This window comes from Ambystoma mexicanum, chromosome 1p (assembly GCF_040938575.1).
Source record: "Ambystoma mexicanum isolate Mex_15411 chromosome 1p, UKY_AmexF1_1, whole genome shotgun sequence".
Taxonomy (NCBI): Eukaryota; Metazoa; Chordata; class Amphibia; order Caudata; family Ambystomatidae; genus Ambystoma; species Ambystoma mexicanum.
Genome location: NC_090921.1, coordinates 787,684,177 through 787,705,832, shown reverse-complemented (window position 1 = coordinate 787,705,832; position 21,656 = coordinate 787,684,177). Strand labels below are relative to the sequence as shown.

The window sequence follows — 21,656 nt, the reverse complement described above, 5'->3', positions numbered from 1 at the left end:
CTATTTAAGTCGCTGTCATCCACCTCTATTGGAATGGTGTCATGTTCTATATTGACTAATGGTGTTGGGTTTACCCCCAACCCTTGCTGTTGGAGAGAGGCATTTAGATGAATATAAGCATCAGGGTTTTTCAATTTCTGTCCTCTTTTAACTTTCACTTCCAGGGAGAATTGTCGGGTCCTTTCTGGGATGATGACTTCCTCTCCAATTTGGATTTCAACTGCATAAGGTAGCAATTGAGCTGACCTAAATGCTTTCTCTTGGTCATCAAAGCCCATGGGATTATCTGCTAATCGGGACCAAGCTTTGAAGTTTTTTAGGCCCAAACTAATGGCAAAGCGATTGAGAATGTCACTGCCTAAGTAAAAGGCGGCAGTGATGTCTTGCACGACCAAACAATTATGGACTATGCTCTTGTTGCCAATGGATATTTAAGAGCATACACCTGCTTGGCAGGAAATGTTTGGAATTGGGTGTTTCCAGATCCATTTCCCATTTGTCTATCAGTTTGAATGTGGGAATGGCTGGATCTTTTGGGAGTTGGCGGAACATGGCTTAGCTGATGAAGCTCTTACCGTTGTTCACACACACTCGGGAGAGAACAGAGTCCTTCCCATCCTTTAACTGAACAGGGATGAACAACTGCTCTCCAATTTGCTGAATATCAGCCAGGCTCTGATCTGATTTCACATCTTTCTGGACTATAGGAGTGGGAATGTCTGATTGTGGATTGGTAAAGAATTTCAGAGTGTTTCCTTCCAGTGTGGAATACCACCTTAAACTGGAAGGAAGGTAGGTTGATTTTCAGAAATAGAGAGGACCCCCCATCACCAGTCTGTTGTCCTACTGCTATTACTGTCACGTCTGGAATTTGGTTTTTCTGGAAGTGAAATTCTACTTGGTCACATTTTTGTTCAACCATGTGACATGTGCTGTTTGAACTAACATGGTTGACACTCTGTTTTAACTTTATTGGTCGGCTAGTCTGGGTCTAGAGGACCTTGTTTACGCAATCTGTTAGGGGTGACAACCTTCTCCGGAGGTCATTCCCTAGTAAACAAGGGGTGCCCTTTGGAGTCACTACTATGACCGGGTGTTTCACCTTGTGTCGCCCAAGTTTAATGTCCAAATCCGCAGTCCCCTCGACGGGAATTTCCTTCCTGTCAAAGTTCTGAAGTTGTCCAGGAAGAGGGGTGACAGGAATTTGGTATTTCTCCCCCCTTCCTGAATTTAGTTCATCAAAGGCCTTTTTGGGCAGAAGGGTAGCTTGGGATCCAGTGTCCACCAGTGCCAAAATTGTACCCTGCCCCTGTACTTGTACCGGGGCATAGTATCTTCCCTCCTTCTCCGCAAGGGGGCACAGATAATGCATATTTTTGGACAACTGGTGGGCTTATTTTCTGGTTTTGGACATTGAAAGAGAAGAGTTTTGGGCAGAATTCTGTGGAGTGTCTTGGGAATCTGAAAGAAAAAGTTGGCAACTGGAAATAGAAGTTTTGGGTTCCCCTGGTTCTGGTTCTGGGCCGCCCCCCCCTTTTTGGAGGCAGTCACCAGGATGGGTTTGAACCAGGGGATTTTCATGTTGTTGATTCTGGGGTAGGATGATAGGCAGCGCTAGCTCAGTCCCCACATCTACCCAGTCTGGATTTGAATCCCTTGGGACCCATTTTCTTTGGGAGGAGTTCCCCCATCTCTGAAGGAGAAGATTATTTTCCCAGGATCCTCTGAGGATCCCTCTCCTTCAAATTGGAAGATCTGTACCTCCTCCTCAAAGTGGGTCTGTTTGGGTCCTTTGTTTCTCCTACCTCCTCTCTGCTCATTGGGTGGCAGACTTTCAGGGATAGGAGATTTTGTTTTCGGTTCCTGGGTTTCCAGGGGCTGTTTACAAGTGGGGAAGGAAGCTTCCTCCAAGGCTTTACACCCCCCTTCCCCTTGTGCCTCCTCCCTGGGAACCAGTGGGTTGTCGGGGTGCTGCCCCCGTCATTGTTCTGGAGCACCAGGTACAGAGTTTGGGGCATTCGGCGCCGGCATGCCCATCTGAGGGTTCTGCTGAGCCCTCAGCATGCGACCCAGATCCTGTGCCATATTTTGGACCTGGCGCTCTAACTGTGAGACCCGCTCAGGCTGATACAGGGTTCTGTTTTCTCCCCTGGGCTGATCCCGGGAAGGGTAGCTATCCCTTCTGTGGTAGTACCCCGGGTTGGGAAGATTTGGGTACCCCTCCACCCTTGGCCTCCCCTCTCCCGGATTAGGTGGTCTGGGCTCAGGGAAGTGGGAAAAGATGGATGCATGATTTTGGGGTTGGAAATTTTGTGGATACCTGGGGAAAAAGTTCTGCCCAGGGTTTGGTGAAGTTCTGCCCTCCTGGGGGAAGTTAGGAGGGAAGATCCCTGGGTTAGGTGCTTGGCTGGATCCCCCCCCCTTGGGTTGGAGGAGTCCACACATAACTCAGGATGGGTCGGTTTCCCTTGTAGTGGGGACTTACATAATCAGGGGAGTGAGGGACCCCATTTGCGGGACTACCTCCTTGACTCCCTGTCTGTGACTGGCCCGAGGGCCTTCTGGGCTTAGAATTATTCAGTGCAGGCAGGTTTTTAGGCCCCCCATCTCCAAATCTAAAATGGGGGCAGCCCATTTACCTCTGCCACCTTAGCAGCAGCATGGGTGCTGGTTGGCTTGGGGCTCTTCTGAGCATTATTTTTATTTTCTATGGGTTTCTGCACCTCATAGATCCGGGTGGCCTGTTCAATGACTCATTCTAGTGACCTTTTCTCGTGAAAATCTCTCACTAGCTGGGTCATGATGTATTTGGGTAAGGCATGGAAAAACATATTAACAAATTCTTTGCTATCCGTGCGCACCCTTTTGGTAGTCTGCGCAAAAGAATGCGTCAACTCCTGCACAAATTCTTGTGGGGCCTGATCCTCCCCACATTGCAAATTGTAGGCTGCGTTGCGAGCCTCTTGGGGGTTTCGGTGAACAGAAAAGTGTTTCAAGATGGCTGCCCTATAGGTGGACCATCTTGAATGATTCTGGTCCTCCAGCCCCGCAGAAAAACTGGAGTATTCTAGGGAGAATGTCCATTTTACATACTGAATGCAGACACTGCTATCTTTCAAATGGAAAGTCTCCATCATTGGCACAAAGAGCTCCAAGTGTTCCCAAACAGAATACTTGGAGTTCTTATGATAAGGAGTGATGACGCTCCTTATTGCTTTGTTCTGTTTTAAGGGGTCCTTAAGCAAGGCCCTTTTTGCCTTGTTGGCCTTCTTGGTTCGGGTAACCCGGGTCCATTCATCCTCTGACTCAGAAGCACTGCTCCCAGAGGTGCCCGTCTGATCTTCCAGGTTTTCCCGGATTCTGCGAGCCTGGGAATGGCCGGCAGAATGTGGGGACCTAGTCTCCTGTTCCTGGGACGCTCAGAGGAGTCTTCTGATTCCTCCTTGCTCCCAGGATTTGATGGGTACCCCCCCACTGACCTAACTGGGCAGAGGTTTTCAGAATGCCCTTAGAGGGCCTACTCTCCCGGGGTTCCCCACTAAATTGCACTGTACTTGGGTGCCCGCCCATCCATTCCTGGGATGTACTGGCCTATGGTCCCCATACTTCTGACTGGATAGTAATCTGCCCTCCCCGTGGCCCTGGGCTCATGTGCGCCAGGGGACATGGGGTTGGCAGAGTCCAGGGACTGGGAGATCTGGAGGCCTCTGGTACTAGGGCTCCTGAGGTTATGCTCAGGTATTTCCCTTTCCCAGCGAACCTCATCTCTATCAGCCCCTGCTCCCTGTTGCCCTGCCAGAGCCTGTGCTTTCAGTTCCTCAATCAACACCTTACTAGACTCTATCAGTCTCTCCTGCACGGCTACCTGTTGCTGGAGCCTATCATTGTGCTGGCTGAGAGCTTCATTATCTCTCTGTGCTTCCTGGTTAGTCTTGGAGTACTGGGCCAGTCTTTGCTGGAGGAGGGTTACCTTCTGAGACCCATCCCTACTGGCCTGCTCCTTTCTTGCCAGAGCATCTTCCACCCTCCTGGTGTGCTCTAACAAGTTCTGATGCTCTTTTTGGTGGTCACCCAGTCCCTGGAGGGCCAGGTGATTTTCTTCCATTTTCTTTTTTAAGTGGCAGACTTCCTGGCCTAAGGTATCCCTTTCCTGAGTAAGAGCCTGCATCTGTGCCACCAGGCTGTCCCTCTGCCTTTGAAGGGCACCAGCTTTCTGGCGCTCTTCATCAAACTCTGCCTGGGTATCCAGGTCTTTCAAAATCAATGTATTGCTCTCTTCCTTTTCTCTATCTAGGTGGCTTTGCAGGGTGACTATCTGCTCTGCGCATGCCCTATTGAAATCCAGCTGTTGCTCCAGCTTTTTCTGGCTCTGCAGTAGGGAGTCCAAACCTTCTTGCTACTCTTCTGCAAGGCCAGAATTCTGGTGTCCTGGTTTGCCCTTTCCTGTTGCAGGATACCCATGTCCTCTTTTATTTTAATGATATACTGCCTACTTTCATTTTCTGACTCCTGGCTCCTGTGCAGCCTCTGCTCAGAAGAGTCCAGGTCAGCTTGGGCCTTCTCTAATGCCATCAGCTGCCTACTTGCCAGATCTTGGCCTTCAGTACATTTGTCCTGTATGGCTCCCATATATAAATATAAATATGCCGCTATCCTGACAATCTTGTCGTGCTCATCTTTGGCCTTAGGGGCCATATATAGTTCACTCAGGGCCACGTGTAAGGAGTCCTGATCTCTCCAGATATCTAACCCAGTTGCAGTGACCTGTTGTGTGATTGCCCGCAAGCACACATTCTGGTCCTGCTGAGTCCACTCACCTCTCACAAATAGCTTATGTAAGAGGTGCTCTCTCGCTATCTTGATGTCTACCAGTGTCGTCATTCTGGAAATTGATTTCCTTCCTGACTTACAGAATTTTATTTTATTTTGCAAAAACGACCGTTTCCTGAGAGGGTTCCCTTTTGAGGGGTGCTTTTACAGCATAACACAGCGTGGTGATCCAACAGGATTTATGTATCCTGTCAGTTAGCACATTGTATTAAGCTGCACAAGTGGTAGATCTAATCCAGAAGTCCCGGCTACGAGCCCCCACTCTGTAAATGACTCCAATCCAGCAATCCAACTAAGTCAATGCCTAGCCTGGGATGCCCAATGGAAGCCCTTATTATATATATTTTTATGTCAAAGTTCTTCAATCTGGATGATGAACCCCTATATAATGCCCCTCTCTTTGAATCCCCCTGACCTCACTGAGCCAAGAAGTAGGTTTGTTTTGCAAATTAAAAGGTTTATTGGAAAAATTAAACTATATGTATATATCACACTTTTATGAACAAAATAATATCTGATAGCACACTTATGAATATAATAGTGGTCAACAATGGGTAATATTACAATAGTACACTCTCTTTAATCAATGAGGAGTTGGTATAGAAAGGATAAAGTAGCAGAGAATACTTTTATGGTTTCAAAGAAAAGGCAAGGTGGTAAAGAATGCAACACAGATATAAACTTGATATGGTTTCAACAAGAGATAATATGATCACTTTTCCCCTTGCGACAACTCACTCCCCCCTTATGCAATAGGAAGAGATGGAAATGAGGACACACAGGTTTCAAGAATACAATTAATAATACAGTTCAATTCCAGTTCCCCCAGCACGCTTAGAGAAACAGGTATGATTTTAAACAGGCAAAAATACTTTTGAAGGTGATTGCAATGGATTGGAAAATATGCTAAAATGCTTTTAATTCACTGAAGGAGATTCAGGATAAGTGATAGCTACTTTGGATTAGTTCAGATCAACACTAGCAATGATTCATGAGTGATTATCAAATTGAAAACGAATTTCAGCAGTGGAAAGCCAGAGCAGCTATTTTGACTGGAAATTAAATGGAGCTAAGTTGCAATTGGCGTCACTTTTTCCGCGTGCGTAAATCGCGATTACGGAAAAACTATAAGGAATTGGAATGTCGTTTTGGGTTTGTTGGAAAGCTTAGGATCTTAGCTTTAAAATGACAGTTAAATTTCGCGGTTCAAAAGATACAGACGTTTTTGTGGACGTCGATTTTCAAAAATAAAGTCAAGATTTCAGAATGACAGATGCGCGTTTTACAGATTTGAAATCAACAAAATGGACACATGATTCTAAATGCAGTTCTGGACAGGTTGAAATGGATGGGCTAAGATTACTTTAGACTAAGAGATGACTATGCACAGTTCTAGACTAAATACTCACTCCTAGTTTTGGAATGGAATGGAAATGGGCCTTTTCAACGATCTGGTCAGGTTTGGACTTCACTCGCCACAGGACAGTCTCAGGCACTGGTTCTGCTCACGGCGCGGCAGTCTGGTCTGGCCTCTTGGACTGGATCAAGCGGGTTCTGGATACAGCGCTGCTTTCTGGGTCTGGATCTGGTTCTGGCACAGTGTTCTAGCCGGTCAGAAAACAGCACGGCAAGACTGTTGAATAGTTTGGTTAGGTTGCTGGATTCTGAGGCCTGCTGAGAAGAGTTCAGCTTTTGGGTTAGGCCCCTGCTTAAGGTTCTAGAGCTGGGTTCTAGATCTATCTGGCCTCTAAGTTCTTCTGGATATTGTCTGGATCCGGTCCGGCAGAGTGCTGCGCAAGAAATCAGTTGAAGTGGAAAGTGAGTGTCCCTATCTGGGTCTCAGCAGTACTTTTTATGTGTTTCCAAAGAGGGTGTGGAGGCTGATTTTCTATGACCAACCCACTAAGGATTTGATAGGTTAGATGATTCCCTGTGACCTCACTGGAGAAAGGATTAGTGGGTCAGAATGAGTCATCAGGTTTCATGTTTATGGCTGAAGCTGAAATCCCTCCCCTCTGCTTTTACTTAGAAATCAATTTTTCATAATCAAACATGTTTCCAAGGTACACAAGTTGTTGAGAATACATGTACATATCACATATTAATTAAGACAGGTCTCTGTTCAACTCTAATCTTTCTACGAGCTTGGGTTCAGAAATGACAACTTATTTGTGATTTTGGTAGGTTTTGCAATATTGGTTTTGCACCAAATCTTACACAGACGTACACACCCTCTCTGAGCATATTACTATAAGTTGTTATGTTTCTAGCATAAACACTGCACCCACAATATTAATAAATCCCGAGTTTTGGTCTCCGAACATCGTACGGATTTCAGCTTAGTCTCAAACTGTGAGGGCATTTGTCATATTAAGAATCCCAAAGTTGTACATTTCTGTCAGCTTGATACAATATTTTAGAGGCATTTTCCTTAAACATATATTTGGTGCAATATTAAATCCACAACCCAGTCTGGTCCGCCCCTAGAAGCTTGGTGAGTCAGATGGTCACATGTCTTGCTTCTCCCGGAGCAGTGTTGACAGTTACACCTCAAATCAGCATATTCTATTCATCCCAAAGCCCCCATTGTTCCTTCCTCCAGGCTGCAGAGAAAATCTCCTCCTCTCCTGATTTACATGTCAATGCGATATCCTGTGCTGTTGGTGGTAAGACCAGGTGTGAAGGCTTCCCAGGGACAGAAGGCCTCTTGAACTTTTAATTAAATCAGACTGCCTTCTAATCAATTGCAACTTAGTTCCTTGTGAAAAAAAATATAACATTATAAACTGAAAATAAGCAACATATCTTTAATGGAGTCTTTTTCCACATTAAATCAAAGTGTGGCACTCTATATGGCATTTTGATAGACTTCTCTGCTTTGGCATATTTAGCTTCTGCAAGACAGATCTCCTGTCAGGATTAGAAATCGCCAGCACCTGTCAGTGGCGAGCACCGGTATTGCACCCATTTTTGACAGCTGTCTTTAAATCAAATGTCTTTAACATGGGATTTTGTCCTAATAACATATGATTCTTGCTGCCGTTGTACTGGTGTGGATTCTTGCAGTAGAGTAATGTAGAACACCCAACAAGAAGTTGTATCCTTTTGGTGGTTTTGTGAGCCATGATTTTAGCAATTTTGACACCAAATAAAACGGATTATTGAACAGCTCTGTATTCCTTTGTGCTGATTTTGCTCTGTGTGCAGCCAAAGGATGGGGTCTGGAAATGGTCTCCTGTATGAACACTGACAGAGGCAAAAGTGGATGGTGGCCTATCTGTCAGGTTTTCACTGCGCACTTTCTGGTGATTTCTGGCCCGCAGCATGCTTTCCGGCGGCCGTTATGATGTTGCAGCTGCCAGCAATGCACAGTTCTGTTTGGGGCTTTGATGAGTGGGTTAAAACATCCCACAGCTTGTAGGTTTTGGACAAATTCAGTCACATGTCAATCTTTCCGATCTGTGATTACCCCTGCTCCAACCTGATCAGCCTCTCTATGAGAGTCTCCCCCTTGTTTAGCATATGAGGGCAGTGCCCCCTCTTTAAGAATAGTGGGGTGATGAAGCATGCTCACCTCTCATGTACCCTCCATCTGTGTCCTTGATGAGTGGATAGAAACCATTGACAGATTTCTGTGTAAGCTGCAAGGATGGTTACACATTCACTTTCCACCTAAGCTACTTTGCAACTTGCAAATGTTTTTGATATGCAATGGCAGTTGTAAATTGTAGTATGCATTTTGTTCATTGCGAGCTGGCACTTTGCTTTCGTGGAGCCTGCCACTTTGAGTGGTATTATTTTGAATATGCACCATTCTTCGGTACATGTGGTCCATGCTTCTTTTCTTGTTAATCTTTCCTTTTCTGACTTGTGTGCCTTAAACAATGAGATGTTTAAAATGAAGGGAAATAAATGTAATAATGAAAACATATGTAAAACAGTTCTATCATATTTTTAAAAAAGGGGGCATTTCAAACTAAGCACATTATTTATTAAATAATAAAAGTCTTCAGCAGAATACTTGATGAACTATTCAATATGCAGACGAATACTAAATATGCTATTCAGTACATCCCTAATTTTACCAAACAGCCGCATCTTGAGTTTCACAAGTGAAATTTACAAAAATTGCCTGCATTTATTACAATGAGGCCCTCCCCTTTTACCATTGCTATTGGGAAAGAAAACAATTCAATGTTGATGTTGTGGTTTGTCTTGATCTTATTACCTTGTAATCCTATTTCTTGGTAGGGAACAAGTGCCTTGTTCGCTTCATGACAGTGTTGCGCTTCTTAAGTAAAAACCAATAAGCAACATTCATGGCCTAAACTCTTCACTCATAGATGTTGGTCTTTGGAGAGTTTTCGGAGGCTTCAAAAAGTACAGAAAATATGTTTTTGGGAATTAAAAATGTGTGTTCATCACCCTGGAATATTGAAATGTGGCAGCTCAGATTCTAAACATACAACACGTGTGCTTCCTTCTTGCACCATTGCGTTAATTAGCAAATATTCAGGTACTTTGAAAGAGAACAAAATGCATTTAATTTTGATTTTGTAAACGATACATAGCCTTTCTTCCCTGTCTGATGGATGAAAACTCTTTCACACAGGATAGCCCTATGTCTATATAAGCAGGAAGCCACTAGAGTGATCTGTGTTTGTATTAATTTATTTGTTAAGCTTTTATTAAATTGATTTCCTCATTTGTTTTAGAAAATACAAGAAATATTCATCCGCAAGAAAGAAATTAAAAGGTAAATTCACTGTTATACCTTACATTGTTTTTGTTTGTAAATCCAGTGACTGTATCTGTTCCTCCCGGAGTTTTATAAAATCCACAGGAAGAATGGTGGCTGTTGTCAGAGTTGGGTCTGTTGTTATTTTCCGATATGATCATCTTCCTGTCCTTCCAGAGAGACTGGGACCATTAGCTTCATCGACAAGTTATTGGACAAGCTAGTGCCAAACAGAGCCTATTTCATTGTCATAGTGCCAAATTATCCCAAAACTCAAAAGATCCTCCCAGATTGGTTAACGTTTCACCTAAATATTGTTATTGCCATCAGCACTTCTAGATGGCCAACTTCATCACCAAAGTCATTTTTTGGTGGTGTGCCCTAAAATCCAAAAATAGGTTTTGGGTGGGGACTGGGTCACTACTGCAGACATGTTTCTGTGGTTAACGGTTTCACATGCCAATTTTTAGAATATAAACAAGGGTCAGGGGAGTGTCCCTCATGCAATGAGAGGGGGGAGTAATGAGATATCACCTCCCCCTAGCAGTAATGGGGGAATGAGGGATGGGGCTGAAAAAAGTCTCAGACACATGACCTGTGCAATAGTGACCCCATTCCTTTGGGAGCATGAGCACTCAGTTATGGCTTTCTGAAGAGCCAAGTTTTGAAGTCCTTGCAGAAGTCAAGGTGATCACGGGTGAATAGATATATATTTATGTAAAATGTTCCCTCAAAACTGTTTAAGCAATCTCAACTCAACCTGAAAGGACTCAGCTAACCATCAGATCTTTGATACGGAGGAACCTGTTTAGAATGAAAATTATGGTTTCCCTAGCTCACCGTGAAGGAAATTCCTAAAGAAACTTCTTTGATGTCTGACCAATAGTCAATTCAGGATATCGCAAACGCCTGCCATCCAAAGTCTATCTAACATGATCATCACCTCCAGTATAGGGCATAATTTTGACAAGTCCTACCTCTCAGACTGGCAAGGCACAGCACTTTTAAATTGTTATGCAACACACTAAACACCTCTTTTTTTATTGTTTAACCACATCTTACATACATTGGTGCATGCCTCTTTAAGGGTACATTTACAGCCAGCCCACTGTTACCAATCAATGCAGACCTGTATTCCAATACCACAGCGTGTCTCTCACATTCTTTTTCTATCCATCAGGAGAGGAATCACTGGATGGAGCTTTTGCTTTTTTTATCTCTGTTTGTAGAGGTTTTGTTTGCAAGAAAGACTTTTATTTTGCTTGCAAACTGTGTTATGGCCTCGGGGGCTGCTTTATTTTGTCTTCCGAACAGCTGCTCTAGTTGTGGCATATTTTGGGCAGTGGTGAAGTTGTAACTTTTCCAAATTTGCAGCAATTTTTTAAGAAATAATATGGCTCACAACGACATCCATGATTTTGGCATTTACTGTCTGTATTCCTATGTAGAAGATTCCTGCCAATTATGCCCAGGGTTGTTTACCAGTACTGGACAGAATGGAGAGGGGAGACCTTTGGCCTATACTTATCAGTTTAGGGGTAAGAAACCCGGTAAGGGCCCTAACAAGTACTAAAGTGTGTAAAGATAGGAAAAGGCTTAGGAAATAAACATATAGGTGAGGAAATATTCAAGCCTGAGACTGCGAAGATTGCTGATGAGTCCATTGCCACCAACATAAGTGGACAGGTTTGTATATAGAGAGACATATTGCGCAAACAATATTCTTATTTATGTAGGTTTACTTCAATCGGTTGCTGCAGTACTGTCAGACTGGTAACATAACACACCTGTGTTACACACCTGTCAAGGTTGAAAAGTAACTAGATTAAGGAATATATGCTAGAGACAGTATATGCTCAATTATTTACTTTTTATTACTGTTACATGAAAAAAAAGAGTCTCGTATTCATATCATATTTCTTGCTAATTACATCAGTCTAATCATAGGTCCATATATCCATTCTTCAGTACACAGACATGCATTCCCTCCATGAGGAGGATACATACCCTCTGGTTACAATTCTAATGCAAACTAATGGCCTACGTATGTTTTACACTACCCTTTGTTTAATGTACCGGCATGGGAAACTTTCTTCAGGGCCTTGGGACGCATCTATTTATAGTAAACTGAATCATTCCATTTGTTTGTGATATGTTCTTACTATCAGAAATTACAATTTGTAACGGACAAAGTTGAAGAAGAAAATATTAAGAAATATTTATAATTTATACAGTGAATCAATTATTAAAGAATGTTTGTTAAATGGAGTAAATATTTTTGTTTCGAGTATTTCAGTGGTTTGTATACCATGTTGATATATATCCCTGCAAGTTATAGTTCCTCTGTCGGCATCTGCAGTAGTTATCTCATTTGTATCAGTTATTTCTCTATATATCAAATGGAAACAAGAAAAAAGATCTGTAGGCAATTATTTTTTGTTATTATCAAGTAGTGTACGGTAATCCTTCTCCATATCTCCATACCTTCTGGGGTAAGAGTATCCAGAGAGGCTTAATTGAGGTGATCTCTTACGGTAACATTAATTCAGAACATGAGAACAAAGTGATTCATTGTTTCCACTAAATACCAAGGTTTTTATAAAGCTATCCTATAATATGTATAGCCTAGGTAACTGCCTGGTGTGTCTCTTACCTGTTCTTGTATTATTAAATTTCGACCAGCATGTATACTCCATAGCAGCCTGTAGACCGCATGGTGTTGGTGTTCCCAAAATGCAGGTGCCATTTTATCTTTATTTTTATTTTTTTTTAAAACGTTTTATTGTTTTATAAACAACACACCAACTTTACCAACATGTAGGACATTCACATGTATGCATCACATCATTATTTCCACATGTTTGCATCACAGTCCTCCCCCCTCCCACCTCCTTCATTCGAGCCCTTACTTCGATACCTCAGAATTCGTTCCTTATGGTTTGTCCCCCTCTCTGTTCTCAAGCGTGTCATCTTCGCTAAGTTCAGCCTGAGGGAGTCCCACCATCATTGCCACTATCTGTCTCCACTCTATCAGGGGTCCCAACTCCTCCTCCCCTCCCCTGGTGACAGCTTCCCACCATACTGCTGTCTCTGCCTCTGCCCATTTCAGGCGGTTGGCCCACCATACCTCTATTCTGGGTCTTTGGGCTGGTTTCCAGCCCATTGCAATTCTCTGTTTGGCCAAGATGTAAGCTAGGTCTTTCATCTTGCTGATGTGCTTCAGGTTGCGCGGTCTGACGAAGCCCCCCAGCATGCATGCCCATACTGACTCCACCTCCAATTGAAACTCCTTTTTGGACAGGCGTTGTTTGACCTCCATCCAGAATCTGCCCACTTCCGGGCATGCCCAGAACATGTGAGTCATCCCGGCATCCACCCCCCCACACCTTGGGCACTCCTGTATCGCTGAGCTTCCAAACCTGGCAATTCTACTAGGGGTCATATATGCTCTTGTGTGTCATATAACTGGATCTGCTGTAGGCTCGCGTTCCGGGACAGCTTTTTATGATACCTCTGGTCCCTCTCCCATTGTCCGTCTAGCAAAGGTTCTCCCGCCTCCTCCTCCCAGTCCCGCTTCAGTTGTAGCAACTCCTTGCCCACCCTGGTCATCAACAATTCATAAATTCGGGATATTTTGTGCCCGCCCTCCGAAATATCATACATAGTCTCAATAACTGTATCGGGTTGTTCCGCTAGTCCTACCCCAGGCCACCTTTCTCGCAGTCGCTTAATAGTTCTTGTATATGTAATGTATTGTCCTCTGTGTACCCCGGTGTCCTCCATTATCTCTGGAAGTCTAGTACCTCCCCCTCCTGCCATAGATCCCCAAGGGTCGCAAGGCCCATCGGTTCCCAGTATTTGCAGATCATTTTTTATCATTTGCGTGTCCTCATCGCATAGCGCTACAAGCTGCACCTGCGGGGAGCTTGGGGTCGGATTCCCCGCTATTTACCACGCTCTGCGCCACATTTTCCGACCCAGTTCCAGCAATCTCGCACTACCTTGCATCTCCGATTGAGGCAGCCACACCAGTTCTCTCAAAAAGAATGGAGCGGAATCCTTGCTCAACAGCCTAGCCTCGGCCGTCTCTTCATCAGACAGCCACCTTACCACATAGTGGAGCTGTCCCACCAGGTAGTATATCTCGAAATTCGGTAGCTTTATGCCCCCCTTCTCACGTGGGTTCTGCAGCTTCCAAAGGGACACCCTGTTCCTGGAATTATGCCACAGGAAGCCCCTGCATAAGCTATGGAGCTTCGTGAAAAAGTGTTTGGGGAGCATGTATTGGGATGTTCGTGAAAAAATTTAATAGCCTAGGCAGAACCACCATCTTGATCAGGGCCGCCCTTCCCATCATGGCCAGGGGGAGCTTTCCCCAGAACCCCATACTATTCCTGATGCCTTCCACTGCCCTTTCCATATTGTATTTGTGTTCTTCCGCGGCCATATGATCTATGTTAATCCCCAATTTCCGAAATGTCCTGGTCTGCCAGGGTATCGGCAAAACAGGTAGGCTCCTGTGCGGGGCCCCTCTATATCTCCCCAGGGGGAACATGCTTGACTTCTTGGGGAGTTACCGCTATGCCCGAAGGGTCGCATAGCGGTCCATCACTTCCAGGACATACTGTAAGTTTTCCTCTGGGAAGCGCAGGTACGGCAATACATCATCGGCGTACAATATCATCAGGTGTGGTCCCCCCTTCGTATGGATACCTATCTCCCCATACTGTTGTCTGAGACAGATCGCTAGTGGTTCTAATGCCAGAATGTAAAGCATGGGCGACCAGGGGCAGCCCTGTCTAGTGCCAATACCAAGCTGCCATTTATTTGAGATTATCGTGCCCGTTTTGACCCTGGCCATTGGGGAGCTGTATATCATCTTGACCCACCTCAGGTACTCTGATCCCATCCCGTATTCTTTTAGGGCCGCCAACAACCACGGCCACCTCACAGAGTCAAAGGCTTTCATTGCGTCCAGCGAGACTATAGCCATTTCGCCTGGGTCCTTCTCTGTCTGTTCTATAATGTGAGGCAGTCTCCTGTGGTTGTCCGTCATGTTCCTGCCAGGAACATAGCCTGTTTGATCGGGGTGTATAAGTTTACCTATTACCCTTTTGAGTCTGCTTGCTAGCACTGCCGTTAGAACTTTGCTGTCTTAGTTCAACATGGATAGGGGTCTATATGATCCACAATCTGTGCCTGGCTTGCCTGTTTTTAGTAGCGGTATAATCACTGCTTCTCTCAGAGACTCCAGCAGCCTTCCTTTCTCGAATGCTTCGGTGAGCATAGCCAGCAGCGGGGGGAGTACTTCCTGCTTATATGTTTTATAGAATTCACTAGGGAGCCCGTCTGACCCCGGGGCTTTGCATGTGGGTAGTGCAGAACCGCTGTCTCTAATTCCTCTATTGTGATTGGGGCATCCAGGTTCTCCCGTTCTTCATCGTTTCATTTGGGTTACCCTATATCTTCCAGTGTTTCCTGAATCTCTCGTCCCGTCTCCTCTCCCGGGTCCTCATAGAGGTATTTATAGAAACTAAGGAACCCCTCGTTTACTCCCTCTAGGGTGTCCCAGATCTGACCTTCCTCTCCCTTTATCTCTCTGACAACTGGTCTCGGTGTCTCATTTTTATATAGCCATGCTAGCAACCTACCTGGTTTATCTCCCCTCGCATGTTGCCTCTCAATATATTTTTTATAATTCAATTTACAAAATCTATCCCATTGCTCCCTACTAGTTTGTTGTAGTAAATTCACCAGTTCGGCGTCCTCCTGTGAGGTGCCCTCCTTCTGCATCATTTCTTCCAGTTCTTCTCTGTCTCTTGTAGCTCACGCTCTATGCCCCCTTGGAGCCCTCTGGATTTGGAGATGGCCGCACCTCTTACCACCACCTTAAATGCCTCCCATAAGGTTCCCTCTGACTGCACACTCCCTGTGTTGATGTCAAAATACTCAATAATCTCCTCCCTTAAGTCCTCTCGGAATACCGAGTCCTACAGAGATTCGGCCCTGAGCCTCCATGTCAGGATTCTCGCTCTGGGAGGCTGGTGTCTCCACTCCAAGACCAAGGGGGAGTGGTCCGATAATACTCTCGCCTTGTATTCTGAGCCTATCATTTCCCCTGCGAAGCAACAAAAATATAATCCAATCTCGTGTGCAGGCCCTGCGGGGCGGCGTAGTGTGAGTAATGCCTATCCTTCAGATGTTGCTGTCTCCAGATATCCTCTAGTCCAAAATCTCTCAACAGGGCCTGTAGTGCTTTCGCGGCGGGGGTGGGCCTATTTAGTTTATCATCCGACCTATCCATTTTAGGGTATAATGTGCAGTTAACGTCCCCTCCCCATATAATCGCGCTCCCCAGGTAGGGACTCATTTTGTCATATAGAGCCCTGAAATACACCGCCGTGTCTTGGTTGGGGGCATAGGTATTTATAATGCTCACTTCTCTATTTTCCAGCAACCCCCGCATCAGTACTATCCTCCCATCTGGTTCCGCTGTGGCGTGCAGTATCTGGAATGGCACATGAGGTGCTACCCAGGTAACCATCCCCCTAGCATAAGCAGAATGTCGCTCCTATTGTGGTCCCTTTCCAATTTTTCCTAACCACCTCCAGTTTCTCTCTAGTGAGGTGGGTTTCCTGTAGCAGCACTATGTCCACTTTCAGCCTTCTCAGGTACATCGTTACTTTGTTCCTCTTCAGATAACTATTTAGGCCTCTCACGTTCCAGGTGAGAATTCTAAGACTACCCATCGTCATGCGTGGTTTGTCCCGTATCCCTCCCGCTTTGTTCCTCCCTCCTGTCTCGTTTAGCATGAATATGGGCTTATACCCCTCCCAAATACAACAATAACTCCCCAACTAGCTCGCCCCCCTTCCCCCAACTACGTTCACAGCACACCTTCCGACCCCTCCCTCCTCCCTACCCATCCACAACTGATGCCAGCTCCATCCCTGAATCTCAGGCCCCCCCCGCATTTGGTCCTCACTCGGAATGCTGAGATCAGGTTCCCAGCAGGGTGTCACCGGTCTACCGGTCACCTACCTAGTCTATTTACGGGGGTGTTAGAGCAGGTTCCCTTAGGCTCCTATGTTTAGCACTATGTTCCCGTGCCCCAAGGATCATATTCATATGGCCTTTATTGCGCCTATCCCAGCAACAATAGCCCTATCTTATATTCAAGTCCCAATGTCTGAGTCTGCTGCACCGTTAGCGCTGCAGACTTCCATCTACTTATCTGCGCCGTCTTCCTTCTGGATACCCGATTCCGGCGGACAGCTCTGTGTATTTAGCCACTCTGGTGCATCCTCCGGGGTGTCGAAGAACAGTGCCCTGTTTTTGTGGTACACCTTCTGTTTGCTGGGTATATCAACATGTATTTATAGGCTGCTTCCTACAGTCTTCTTTTCACCGAGCCATAGTTCATGCATCTTCTTTGTACCAGCAGTATATAATCCGTTATGTTTGCCGATGCCCTCTGTATCGTTCCTCCCTTCCGGAAGTGCTCTAGGATTTTCTCCCTGTCTCGATAGTTCAGGATCTTGGCTATTATTGGCCTCGGGGGGGCTCCTGGTGGTGGCCTCCTTGTCAGGGCCCTGTGCACCCGTTCCACAGTAAATCCTTGGGTCAGCACCCCCCCCCCTGGTTATTTCCTGCAACAGCATTGTTTTGATGTATTCTGTGGGATTTGGTCCCTCTGCTCCTTCCGGCAGACCCACGATGAGGACATTATTCCTCCAGGCCCGTCCCCCCGCTTCCTCCGCTCTGTTTTCTAAGTTGTTCACGCGCTGTTCAAGGATGTGGATCTCTGCTTTGTGGGACGCACTTGCGGCTGTGTTCGGGGCTACTTCCTTTTACAATTCGCCTGTACGTTCTGCTAGTGTTCTGACATCTTGTCTGAGGAGGTTCACCTCCTCCTGCACCGCACCTACTTTAAGTTCTAATGCCGCCTTCAATTCGACCATGGCTGATTCCAGTTTGGTCTCCCACGCCAGTTTTAGGTCCGCTATTGCTGCCAGGATTTGCTGATCTTTGCTCATGCGTCGGGACCCGTGGTGGGGGTCCTCTCCTTGCTCCTGGCTCCTTCTGCCATAACCGGTGTTCTGTATACAAAAGAGGGACTCCCAAAGGTTCAGGAACTTAATGGAGCACAAAAACTATCTTGAAACACAAGGGTGTTCCTGAACAAACTCAAGTAAAGGTATCATTTACATTAGCTATCAGTATTTATTCAACTGATAGCCTAAACAGCACAATATGTCAAATTGTCAGTGTTTGATTTTCTGGTATCTCACCTATCAAAGTGACCCTATAAGAAGGGAATAGGTACACTAATTTGGAAATAAAATTTCTGTTGTTTTATTGTTTGGAACAAGAATAAACCAATTTAATAAGTAGAAAATAGAGCAACAAACGCACATGAAGAATACAATTTACAGAAAAAAACAAAAATATTTAGTTGATTAGGTTAATGGAAACAAAGTCATACATGAATAAAATTAACAGGCGTAGGAGTACAACCCCACATCGGATTGTACATATGCAGACAACATATGGACACTAACGAAAAAAGGATCAATGATGACCAATAGCGATAGTTATTCATACAATATAACTAAGTATAGCAAAAGTATGAAAATTATTTAATATAAACAAAAAATGCAGAGATGGCTAATGAGAGTTGAACTATCCCTGGCTGACCCTTACTGTCTAAGGGATAAAATTAATCCAAACATTTGTGGTGAGTCTCCTTGTTAAAAGAGACAGCATCAGTGACACAAATCATACAACAGTCAATAGATGCTGTGTATAGGGCCTAATTTCGGCTAAAGAAAACAGCAACATAAACAATATCACACAAAATGCTGTGTATTGAGCCTAATTTCAGCTAAAGAGAACAGCAACATAAACAAAATATACAATTGCTTTTTAATTTAACAGTTAAATAAGTGATAATTGCACAAGCTGATGTGGATTATGTCACAGGCTGAAAGGGGTGTACTACGCCTACCGCTATAAAGCGTGTATGGCCACAGTGACTGGAAGCAGGAGCACACGGCGCCTGCAATTGTCACGTGGGACTAGGTGGCGTTTCGGTGGTGTAGTAGTGGATGAAAACCACCTTCCTCAGGTATTAGGATCTTCAAATTCAGCCCTTATGGAAGCAATGTAATAAGGTGTCCACCTAAAATAATAATTACAGGGGACATATAAAACACAGAGGTTTTGCTAGACATGGGAGATAGACCAAGTAAGATACCAATGTATGGTGAAGAGCATCAGGCCTCAATAACCCAACACCTGGCAGGCAATGACCCCATAAATAGACTTAAAAATGTTAAATAGCCCTAGTAGTACAGGGAGCTAGAAGAACCCTTGTGAAGGAATAAAATATATGTGCCATTTAGAAACGAGTGAAGATACAAAAGGAGGAACCAGGAAGAAGGTAGGCACATAGATATAATCGTACGAAGTCATACCTCAGATGGCGCATTGAGTGCTCGCCAAAGGAAAAAATGTGTCTCGCAGTCAGTACATTGCGGTGACGTGACACCGTGAATATGATCAAATCTCAATATGAGGCAGAACTGCAAAAACACAAATATTGCAAGCATTTATGTACAGGACTGGCACAAGTTATGGACCGAACGAAAATCAGACAAAAAGTACATGGACCCACCGTGCTTATTAGAGAAAGCGCGTTGCACAAGTTCAGCGCAGGGGGAGCGAAGAGTCGGAACACCGTTCCAGGATTCGCTGCAAGTCAATCAACTCACCGTTAGTGAGCAACTTTATGGATGCCCTATACACAGCATCTATTGACTGTTGTATGATTTGTGTCACTGATGCTGTCTCTTTTAACAAGGAGACTCGCCACAAATGTTTGGATTAATTTTATCCCTTAGACAGTAAGGGTCAGCCAGGGATAGTTCAACTCTCATTAGCCATCTCTGCATTTTTTGTTTATATTAAATAATTTTCATACTTTTGCTATACTTAGTTACATTGTATGAATAACTATCGCTATTGGTCATCATTGATCCTTTTTTCGTTAGTGTCCATATGTTGTCTGCATATGTACAATCCGATGTGGGGTTGTACTCCTACGCCTGTTAATTTTATTCATGTATGACTTTGTTTCCATTAACCTAATCAACTAAATATTTTTGTTTTTTTCTGTAAATTGTATTCTTCATGTGTGTTTGTTGCTCTATTTTCTACTTATTAAATTGGTTTATTCTTGTTCCAAACAATAAAACAACAGAAATTTTATTTCCAAATTAGTGTACCTATTCCCTTCTTATAGGGTCACTTTGATAGGTGAGATACCAGAAAATCAAACACTTACAATTTGACGTATTGTGCTGTTTAGGCTATCAGTTGAATAAATACTGATAGCTAATGTAAATGATACCTTTACTTGAGTTTGTTCAGGAACACCCTTGTTCTGGCATACTCGTCTAGCGTGGGTTGTTTTCCCTTTGTTTTAGCCTATTTGGTGGCCATCTTGATGTTGTCGTGCTTTTCTCTGCGGGAACCCTGGTTTATGGCCCTCAGCTCCTCAGGGTCACCTCGTAGTCAGCAGTGGCCCCCAGGGGAGGCCGCTAGTGGGGGTCCCCACGCCCTGTTAGTCCACGTCTGGAGTGGGTTGTGTCCTCCCACGTACTTGAGTGCTATCGCTTCTCGTTGTGCTTGTGCCCCGACAGCCGATATTTCAGGTCACTGTCTGAGCCCCCGGGGCCCACCATCCTATTTGGGTGTTGTTGCAGCCCTGGCTGCCCTCAGCAGAGGGTGTTACTTGCAAGGGTAAGCTCCAACGGGTACCCCGCTTCAAGTTGTGCCCTGGGTTATGCCCCCAGCGCCTCTTATGTGCAAAGGGTGGCTCTGCTGGTATGCCTGCTTCCTATAATGCAGTGTATGGGGGTTCCAGCTCCGTGTGACGGACTTCCACATGTCCCTCTGCTAGATGTTGAGCCAGTGGCCTGGTTCTGGTGTCAGGGCCCAGTGTTACTGGTCCTCGCGCTACTTTGCCCACATCAATGGGCTGTGGCCATTTAATGTCCCCAGCGCTTATCTCTCATCACGGCATACCATGCCTCTGTCAATACAGTCCTCTCCGAGACCGTTCCTCTGCCGTGGAAGCTACAGTGATACGCATCCACTGCTTACAATCACCTTCCTAGCTTCATAAGCGCATGCTTTCGCGCTAGTTCGGTACCTGCTGGAATGACTGTGTGCTGTTGATACAGTGTCGCGCCCTTCTTGCCTGCTGTAACCAGCTACTGATCTTCCCTCGATCCCTCGGTCGGGCACAGCGCCCGTTCTGTATGTTTCAGCGCGATACAATGTATCCGCCGGGCATCCCTCAATCCAAGCTCCCGACAGCTGCGTGACTATTGCTCCTGTTCACCAACGTTGTGTGTTGTGCAAAGCACTCTCTGCAGTAACCGCTCTGCTCCTGTGCTGGTTTTCGGGTCTCGGGTCTGGCTGTTTACAATCCCCTCCATGCACACATTGTGCATCTCATGGTCTGTGGTCTGCTGCGTCTGATACACCTTGCTACAGCTGTGATTGCGCTGAGGAACACCGGGCCAGCAGTGCATTGCAGTATAATGTCAGTGATTTTTGATGTTGCGCCACCCCTCGCGACCTTCTCGCTTCATTCCTTTGACTTCAATTGTCCGCCATTTTGGATTTCCGCGTCTCTGCCTTCCCAATCCCGATCAGGCTCATAACATTTGAACCACTGCATTCCACGGGCCTCAGACCTTTTCCAGTTACGCTCTATGGCATTATTTGAAGTTTCTTTACTCATGACAAGAATTTGATCTGGATCTGAGCACAAGTTGCCTAAAATGTTGTATGTCCTACAAAAGCACTCCGTTTCATACAAATCTGGACTAAGTTTTGATTTATGAATAGTCAATTACTGTTGTACCTATGTTAATGATTACAGTGAAACATGATTCGAACGAATAGCCAGGCTGTTAGTTTGCATTAAAATTGTTACCAGAGGATATTTATTATTCTTATAGAAGGAATACATAAGTGGACTGTGGAGAAAAAAATGTTATGCAGTCCACAGGTTTGC

At 45.0% G+C, this 21,656-nt stretch overlaps 1 protein-coding gene across 1 annotated transcript in view; it reads left to right on the top strand.

Annotated features, from left to right (window-relative positions):
• Nucleotides 1-21,656, top strand: part of CFAP141 (cilia and flagella associated protein 141) — a 100,173-nt gene that overhangs the window by 34,705 nt on the left and 43,812 nt on the right. The window contains exon 2 of the mRNA XM_069651709.1: nucleotides 9,546-9,586. Coding sequence (XP_069507810.1) covers nucleotides 9,546-9,586 — 41 coding nt within the window. The remainder of the gene's footprint in view (nucleotides 1-9,545; nucleotides 9,587-21,656) is intronic.